General features: G+C 37.7%; 1 protein-coding gene across 1 annotated transcript; it reads left to right on the top strand.

The window, feature by feature from the left end:
• The first annotated feature begins 7,988 nt into the window (after positions 1 to 7,988).
• LOC135778971 (ladderlectin-like) lies at positions 7,989 to 9,573 on the top strand. The gene is made up of 5 exons (XM_073814609.1): positions 7,989 to 8,052; positions 8,214 to 8,302; positions 8,406 to 8,528; positions 8,714 to 8,825; positions 9,356 to 9,573. The coding sequence occupies exons 1-5, from the start codon at positions 7,992 to 7,994 to the stop codon at positions 9,427 to 9,429; spliced, it is 459 nt and encodes a 152-aa protein (XP_073670710.1). The 5' UTR covers positions 7,989 to 7,991; the 3' UTR covers positions 9,430 to 9,573.
• The last annotated feature ends 469 nt before the right edge of the window (positions 9,574 to 10,042 follow it).

Genomic DNA, 10,042 nt, shown 5'->3' with positions numbered 1-10,042 from the left:
AACATGAGAAGGTTTGACAGAAGTTACCTGTGCGATGTGTTTCATCATAACCTCCCATGTATGTGTGTTTTAAACCTCGGATGATGGTGTGGAGACTTCCGGTTTGTGACGTCACACTGAACAGATCCTGCATTGTAGCTCCGTCGAGTTCATCATCTAAAAGCTTTATTTTTACCATCTTATTCCTATTTATATAATATAACTTATTAGTTTTACATAGGAATACTTTACCGTGACGATTATTGAGCAGTACTACCACGTGAAACTATTTATCACTAATAAACACCCAGTTGTTAGCATATAGCCCGCTAGCATCCACACGGTGGAGGCTGAAGCTAGCATTTTCCGATCTAATGGCGGATTCATCTGATATATGCTTTTCTGACCTATCCTCACCTGAGCGGGAAGCTGTGGAGGAGTTGTTTCCCGGTTTTAGCAGATCCAAGGCGAGGTACAGCGCCCACTTCACCCTGCCTTCCGACGTCCACAAGCGATCGAGGCGCGCAACAAACGAGCATTCCACGCAATGCAGCTTCACGGACCGTGAACGACATGAAAGCGATCGGGAAGCTGTGGAGGAACCGCTGCCCGGCCTTCGCAGATTCAACAAGCCAAACATCACCCTGGCCCCAGACGTTCGCAGGCAACCGAGGCGTGTCACAACCGAACACCCCACGCGATGCAGCTCCGGGGACCGCGTTCGGGTAAACGAAGACGCCATCGCCCAGCATGAAAGCGGTAAGACTCCGCTTGTTATTGTAACATGTACTACTTGCCACATGTATAGTTTAGCTTCTGCTGTTAGCATAGAGGGGTTTACATGCACTAAGTGTATTGAAGTATTAAGGTTAACTGAGAAGGTTGCTGAACTAGAATCGCGCATCCGAACGCTAGTTGAGGATAGCAAAACCGCTAATGTTACTGTCGCAAATAATCTATCGAGCGAAAAGACTAATGGCTCGGTTCCGACATCAGATGCTAATATAAATATTACAAATACTGTATCGAGCGCGCATAGTGTTTATCAAAATACACATGGCTCGGTTCCGTCATCAGAGTCAAGTCGGCGTTCAAACTGGGTGACTGTTAGGCGGCATAGTCATATAAGGCGTCCTTCTAAGACCCATAACGTAACGACAATTTCTAACAGATTCGATCCCCTAAGGAGTACACCAGCTGAAACACCTTTTAAAAGTGCCCTGGTCATTGGAGATTCTATACTCAGGAACACTAACATTGAGGCACCAAACACCATAGTCGACTGTATTCCGGGAGCCAGAACGTCTGACATTAGATCCAAACTTAAAGTGCTGGCTAATGCTAAGCGGAAGTTTTCTAAGATTGTTATTCACGCCGGCACGAATGACACTAGGCTCCGCCAGTCGGAAATCACCAAAGATAATATTAAGGAGATGTGTGAAATTGCAAAAACAATGTCAGACAATGTAATATGCTCTGGTCCCCTCCCCACCTACCGGGGAGATGAAACACATAGTAGATTAGTATCTCTCAATGGATGGATGTCAAAGTGGTGCCCTCAGCATAACGTAGGGTTTATAGACAATTGGAAGCATTTCTAGGGAAGACCATTTCTCCTAACCCGAGATGGCCTTCATCCGTCATCGGAAGGAAGTGCTATACTCACTAAAAATCTGATCAATAGTCTTAATTCTGATATAGTCTGACTATCCAGGGTCCAGGTCAGGAAACAGACGGATCGGCTTAACCGTCCATCTGTTAGCTGCCGTGATATGTCAAGACCACTTATATCCCAGCACTTCGAGTCAATCTTACCGAAATATCAGCACATTTCAACTGTATCTGTTCCCCGAACAAATAAATACAGGGCACCGCTTGTTACATCTGGTACAAATCTGATTCAAATAAAATTAGAAAACAATACATTAACAGATGAATCTCGAATGTTAAAATTCGGCCTTCTTAACATTAGATCGCTTACCAATAAAGAACCTATTGTCAATGAAATAATTACAGACCAAAACTTAGATGTACTCTGTTTAACAGAAACCTGGCTTAAAGCAGACGACTACATTAGTTTAAATGAATCCACCCCACAAGACTATTATTATAAACACGAACCTCGATTAAAGGGGAGAGGGGGTGGTGTAGCTACAATATACAACACAATTTTTAAAGTAAACCAAAAATCTGAGCTAAAATTTAAATCATTTGAAGTAATGTTGTTAAATATGGAAATAACTGATCGTAACCACAAACAGCTTTCTTTTGCTTTAGCGACAATCTATAGACCACCGGGCCACCATGCAGATTTCCTTAATGAAATAGCAGATTTCCTATCTGAGCTTGTAGTCACTGTAGATAAAGCTCTTATTGTTGGTGATTTTAATGTCCATGTGGACAACCCAAAAGACGCGTTAGGACGTGCGTTTATAGATGTTCTAAATTCTCTCAATATTAGACAAAACGTGACAGGACCAACGCATACTCGTAATCACACATTAGACTTAATTCTGTCACTCGGACTCAATATTAATGACGTCGAAATATCACCTCAGAGTGATGCAGTTTCTGACCATTACCTTGTGTCATACACTGTACTTCTAGATAGGATCACTCAATCCACAACATGCTACCGACTAGCCAGAACAATTATTTCCACCACTAAAGATAGCTTTATTAGCACTCTTCCAGACCTGTCCCAAATGAAACATGTAGCAGATAACTGTGACGATCTAGATATTGAAATAGAAAACCTAAACAATGTCTGTTCTAACACATTGGATGCCGTTGCTCCCATTCGAAAAAAGAGATTCAAAGAAAAACCGCCAGCTCCATGGTATGACCATCACACAGCAGCCCTTAAAAAGGCAGCTAGAAAAATGGAAAGAAATTATAGAAGCACAAAGTTAGAAGTATGGCGCGCAGCATGGAAACAGAGTGTTAAACACTACAGACAGGCTATTAAAACTGCCAGATCTACATATCTTAGCAAGCTTATAAATGAGAATCATAATAACCCTCGTTTCCTCTTTAGCACAGTTGCGAAACTGACTAGAAACAAAGAACAAACAGAAACCAATAGTAAACTTCAACACAATAGTAACGACTTCATGAACTTCTTTTCTAACAAAATTTCGGCTATTAGGGAAAACATCGTAGCTACCCAGGCAGCCACCACTCTACCCATTAGTTCACTTAACACTAGACTACCATACGAACATCTTGATTCATTTAAACCTACTACAATAGATGAGCTCTCTAAACTAGTCACATCATCCAAATCATCGTCCTGTATATTAGACCCCGTTCCCACAAAACTACTTAAAGAAGTATTCCCTGTAGTGTCAACCCCGGTTCTAAACATCTTTAACTCATTGCTAGAAATAGGATACGTTCCAACAGCTTTCAAACTAGCAGTTATTAAACCGCTGATTAAAAAACCACAGCTTGACCAAGGAGAACTTAATAACTTTAGACCAATCTCAAATCTCCCTTTTCTTTCGAAAATATTAGAAAAGGTAGTGGCAAGCCAGTTACGCACATTCTTGACAAATAATAGTACATATGAAAAGTTCCAATCAGGATTCAGGCCCCACCATAGCACAGAGACAGCGTTGCTTAGAGTTACAAATGACCTCCTATTAACATCCGATCGTGGTGAAATCTCAATTCTTATATTACTAGACCTTAGTGCAGCATTTGACACAATAGACCACAGAATCCTACTCAATAGACTAGAAAACTATGTTGGTATCAGTGGTCAGGCGCTAGCCTGGTTTAGGTCATATCTAACCAATCGCTATCACTTTGTTTATGTAAATGAGGAAGAGTCATATCACTCCCTGGTTAAATACGGTGTACCGCAGGGATCAGTTTTAGGTCCTATCCTGTTCTCGTTATACATGTTACCCCTAGGAGACATTATCAGGAAACATAACATAAGTTTTCACTGCTATGCGGATGATACCCAGCTTTACATCTCCTCGCATCCCAGCGAAACACACACGTTTTCTAAGCTAAAAGACTGCATTAGCGATGTTAGTGACTGGATGGCACATAACTTTCTTAAGCTCAACTCCAATAAGACAGAGGTACTTATTATTGAACCAAATCGCTACAAACATAATATGTCAGATTACAAATTGCACATAGATGGCTGTACTGTGGTGCCATCTTCCACGGTTAGGAACTTAGGTGTGATGTTCGACAGCAACTTATCCTTTGATAGTCATATCGCCAACGTCTGCCGCACAGCATTCTTCCATCTTAGAAATATCTCAAAAATACGCCATATACTGTCTACATCTGACGCAGAGAAGCTTATTCATGCTTTTATGACCTCTAGAATAGACTATTGTAACTCGCTACTCGGGGGATGCCATTCAAATCAGATCAACAAGCTTCAGCTAGTTCAAAACGCTTCTGCAAGGGTACTTACTCGATCTAAGAAGTATGACCACATAAGCCCAATTCTGGCATCTTTACACTGGCTACCAGTTAAATATCGCATCCAATTTAAAATATCACTAATCACCTACAAAGCTTTAAATGGCTTAGCACCCTCATATCTTAGAGAATTACTATCAGAATACAATCCATCACGCACACTACGGTCGCAAAATTCTGGCCTATTGATTATCCCTAGACTATCAAAAGTGTCTAAAAGTGGAAGATCCTTTTCCTACTTAGCCCCTAAGCTCTGGAATGATTTACCAACCGATGTCCGAGAATCAGACACAGTCGATCATTTTAAATCTAGACTTAAAACTTTTCTCTTCAACAAAGCATTCGCATAATTTGTCTAGTAAAGGTTCTTAACTCGCAATAGTTTTTTTTCACGGAACAAAGCACTCACGGTCATAACACAGACCAACCAAATAAATAAATAAAAACCTTTTCTGCATGAACACTTAAAATGAATTGCATTAAATAGTTTGCCACCGTTTGCCACTGAACCTGCATTAACGACGACAGTGGGGCTTCCGGCCTTAGTCAAACGGTTTGGCACGTATGGTCGGGTTGCGATTTTGGTGCTTTCGTGTGTCTTGTGAATAGTATGCCATACAGACCCGTTTGCCACTGAACCTGCATTAACGACGACAGTGGGGCCTCCAGCCTTAGTCAAACGGGTTGGTATGTATGGTCGGGTTGCGTTTTTCGCGCTTTCGTGTGTCTTGTGAATAGTATGCCATACATACCCGTTTGCCACTGAACCTGCATTAACGACGACAGTGGGGCCTCCAGCCTTAGTCAAACGACCTGAGGACGAGACAAACAGACCCAGTCCCGGTAGATGTGAAAGTCGGCACACCTCTGATCTACTGGCTGTCCTTCAACGTTATGCCCAGCTGATACCTGACAAACGATCACCGGCAGAACCGCTTAATCTCCGCTAAATCTCCATTTCCGTTCTCCCAAGGGTTTTTCCCTCCCAGGACTTATTTTTCCTCGGATAAAAGCCCGGGGTTTTTTTTTCTCCTAGGGGGTTTTTCACCCCGGGGAGGCAGCCTTTTTGGGCTTTACCTAGCTTCCTCTTCTATACGTTGCTTTAGTAATACGTGCAATTATAATATTGAGTCATAGCCGCAGCAAATTTAACTGCTCATGCTATCATGTATTTTGTTGTGCTATCTGTCGTTTTCTGTGCTTTTCACTGCTTCTATTTATGTAAAGCTGCTTTGAAACAATTGACTTTTGTGAAAAGCGCTATATAAATAAAATTGAATTGAATTGAATTGATGACCAGGCCCAATGCAAAGTCTCCGGACAGAAATAGTCAGTGAGATTTTGTAGATTATCTCTGTAATGCTTCATTGTGCTGTTGAGCAATTTGGGGGGGCTAAAGCCCCCTTAAAAATGGCCTAAAGACGCCCCTGTTTGTTCTGTATAATTCACAATGTCATTAACTAATATGATACAACTACTAATAACAAGAATACAAGACAATGATAAATGATGATCTTTTCCAAATGTGTAGCAGTTATAACCATCAGAATATCAGCAGGAACGTAAGCAATGATGCTCTGACCAACACAAGCATGCTGTGTTTGTGTTATAACCAGATGTTGTTGATAAGCAACAACTTGAAAATGTATTGACGATCATAGCCAAAAGCCATAAAAGTTCGACATGTGAGTGATGGGAACTTTTATCCAAAGCAACTCGACAAAGCAAAGTTTTCATAAACGCCATACTGGAAACAATAAATATAGTACAAGAGTAATTTAGGTTATATTCTTAATTCTCAAACAACAAAATTTGTTGCACACAAAATACCCCAAATAGTTTTATTGACCTGTTGATTCTAACTGTATCTTATATTATTTATACATATATTCAAATTCATTAAAGATAATACAAATTGCCCATATGAAAACACATATACAGTCAGTTCAGCTTCATGGATCTGAGCGATGTTGAAGACTGTAGTTCTGTAATTTAATCTTATCATGGATTTGACTAATAAGGACCTTTGAGAGCAATAGGAAAACAGACGATCATCATGATATTTTATTGATCCTGTCAGATTATAAACATGAGAAGGTTTGACAGAAGTTACCTGTGCGATGGCCAGGCCCAATGCAAAGTCTCTGGACAGAAATAGTCAGTGAGATTTTGTAGATTATCTCTGTAATGCTTCATTGTGCTGTTGAGCAATTAAAAATGGCCTAACGACGCCCCTGTTTGTTCTGTATAATTCACAATGTCATTAACTAATATGATACAACTACTAATAACAAGAATACAAGACAATGATAAATGATGATCTTTTCCAAATGTGTAGCAGTTATAACCATCAGAATATCAGCAGGAACGTAAGCAATGATGCTCTGAACAACACAAGCATGCTGTGTTTGTGTTATAACCAGATGTTGTTGATAAGCAACAACTTGAAAATGTATTGACGATCATAGCCAAAAGCCATAAAAGTTCGACATGTGAGTGATGGGAACTTTTATCCAAAGCAACTCGACAAAGCAAAGTTTTCATAAACGCCATACTGGAAACAATAAATATAGTACAAGAGTAATTTAGGTTATATTCTTAATTCTCAAACAACAAAATTTGTTGCACACAAAATACCCCAAATAGTTTTATTGACCTGTTGATTCTAACTGTATCTTATATTATTTATACATATATTCAAATTCATTAAAGATAATACAAATTGCCCATATGAAAACACATATACAGTCAGTTCAGCTTCATGGATCTGAGCGATGTTGAAGGCTGTAGTTCTGTAATTTAATCTTATCATGGATTTGACTAATAAGGACCTTTGAGAGCAATAGGAAAACAGACGATCATCATGATATTTTATTGATCCTTTGTCAGATTATAAACATGAGAAGGTTTGACAGAAGTTACCTGTGCGATGGCCAGACCCAATGCAAAGTCTCCGGACAGAAATAGTCATTGAGATTTATTTCACGCATATGGAAATTAAGTAAATATTAGCCAATTTAAGACTGCACAGTTTCTTATATTTTTCAGACATGAATTGAAACACATAATCAGCAATAATCCCTTCAATGAGCTTTACACTGTATATTTTTAAAAACAATGATTTTGAGTTTGCAGCTGCTTCTGTGTGACCTGCAGCACGCATGCTCTTTCACTCTACTGTACTCCACTGGCATTAATTAAAAAGTTTATAAATTCAGTAATCTTTTTCTTTGAAATGCCATACATTTTGCCTTATTTTAATTATTATTTTCTAAATAAAACTTTTGAAAAAATATATTTGATAATTTGATTGACATAAAAATTTTAGGGTTGCTATGATGACAGTCAGGGTGGCTGAAGCCCCCCTGAAAAGGGTCTAGAACCGCCCCGTTCTGAAGTAAAGTATAAAAGATAGGACTCCTCATTGACCATCACACAATCTACACTGAAGTTCTGAAAGTGAAGATTTGACATAAAGGTGAGTTTTTATAACATTAACTTCAGCAGTGTACATATGAGTGCAGATGTGTCACTTTTCCTCTTAATTCATTTTCAGATTCATCATGGCAGTCATGAGAGCTCTTGTGCTTCTTTTCTTGGTCTTTTCTGTTGAGAATGCAGCAGGTAACAAAGACGTTTACAAGATTTACCACACCCTACAACCAATATTTCAGATTAAAGTCCCATAAAGTTGTTTCAATAAACCTAAAAGCGTTTATACATAGAAGCATAAAACTGATAATGTGACTTAATATTATATTATTAATATTTGAATCACTGCATAGCTCAAAATAAATGCCCACATGGATGGACACCTTTTGGTCTGCAATGCTACAAATTCTTCCCTCAGTTAGTTAACTGGACCACATCTGAGGTACTGTTATTTAGAAATTCAGAAATGTCTTGACATGATCCAAGCTAAAACAGATTTTATTTTATATTTGCAATAAAAAAAATCTCTCTCTCTCTCTCTTTAGAAAAACTGTCAATCTATTGATTCAAATCTTGCATCTGTGCGCAATACAGTGGACAACAACTTTCTCCTGAGTCTTGTGTCTGCTGACACACAAGCTTGGATTGGTGGCCATGATGGTGAAATTGTAAGTCTTTTTGCTCGGAAATGCTGAAATTGTCTGGCTAGTTTGAAATCAATGGTTTTAATAAAAACTGATTTTTTACAATAGCTCATGTTTTATTGTTACAATATAAATTATTGAAATATATCATTAATTAGTGTGAATTTATTATAAGTAATCTCTTTCTACTGACTCTCCTCATTCATTAGGAAGGACAATGGCTGTGGTCTGATGGATCTCAATTTGACTTTAGCAACTGGTGCCCTAAAGAACCTAACAATAAAGGTGGTACAGAGCACTGCCTGGAAATAAACCATACCAGTAAGAATGTCTCATATCATTATTGTTTTAGTTACAATCGTAATATTTTATACAGTAGCATTTAAAATAGGCTAGTTTAGTTGTCAGAATGTTACATGCAGAGCATTCACTATTGTCAGATCATTTTATTTTTTATATTTTATTTTTATATTATTTTATTATATATATATTCAGTACCCCATAATAAAAAAGCAAAACTGAATTTTAAAAAATGTCTTTGAATTTATTAAAAAGAAAAATCTGAAATATCATAAGTATTTAGAATCTTTGCAACAACAACACTTGAAATTTAGCTCAGATGTCTTCAATTTTTTGTCATTGCTGAAATGTTTCTACACCTGTGGTAATTTTTACTGATTTGACATGATTTGTGAACACATCTCTTTATAAAAGTCCTCACAGCTGACAATGCATATCAGAGCAAATACTGAATTCATCAATATTTCATATTTTGTTACAGTTTTATGATTTTTATTCTAAACTTCAACAGTAATGTTCACTATTGATTTTATTTTCATCTTATCCCACAGCTAATCGTTGCTGGAATGACGAATCCTGTTTAACCACAATGGGTTACATTTGTGCCAAACCTCTGAGATCATGAAAAATCAATCTGTATCAAAAGTACTATGATTGTACATGCCTATACATTTTTATGATCTTATCTTGAAAAATCTCTGAAATTATCTTTTTAAATTACTGAACCTTTCTGAAAACTTCTCAAACCAATAAAAGCATTTATAAAGCATATGTTGTGCATTGTAAAGTCACAACTGCATCATGTTCAAAGTACAGGTTGTTTTTACATTAAAACTATATCAGAAAACAATTGGATTGAAATGGATTTAAATGCTAATGGCACCAATATCTGATCATACTTGTTAGACAACTACTCTTACAGTTTAAACTTGCTGTCATGCTCTCAGGTTTTTTCCACATCAAATAATTCATCATCAAATTAAAATACAGTATAACAATACAGAACAATAAAATAAAACAACAATACCGAAACATTGAGAAACATGCTTGAAAACTTTACATAACTTTACATGAACAGTAAAACAAAAATGATGATGGATTAAATGCCTCTCATGTTATGAGAGGTCACAAGATGCAGGTTTGAGATCATGAGTCAAGTCATTCTGCCAAATTACACTAATTGTAAAAGGTAAGAGTTTGGTTCCAAAACGAGATAACTTTTTAATTTTTCAGAAATC

The sequence above is a fragment of the Paramisgurnus dabryanus genome, chromosome 1 (genome assembly GCF_030506205.2).
Source record: "Paramisgurnus dabryanus chromosome 1, PD_genome_1.1, whole genome shotgun sequence".
Taxonomy (NCBI): Eukaryota; Metazoa; Chordata; class Actinopteri; order Cypriniformes; family Cobitidae; genus Paramisgurnus; species Paramisgurnus dabryanus.
The sequence above is the reverse complement of the archived record's forward strand: the minus strand, read 5'-3'. Positions and strand labels throughout refer to the sequence as shown.

Bases quoted from the DNA above. Each gene is read 5' to 3' on its own strand.
- LOC135778971 (XM_073814609.1), top strand. From the start codon at position 7,992: ATGGCAGTCATGAGAGCTCTTGTGCTTCTTTTCTTGGTCTTTTCTGTT. The intron at 8,303-8,405 runs GTACTGTTATTT...CTCTCTCTTTAG, and splicing joins TTAACTGGACCACATCTGAG to AAAAACTGTCAATCTATTGA. The intron at 8,529-8,713 runs GTAAGTCTTTTT...CTCATTCATTAG, and splicing joins GTGGCCATGATGGTGAAATT to GAAGGACAATGGCTGTGGTC.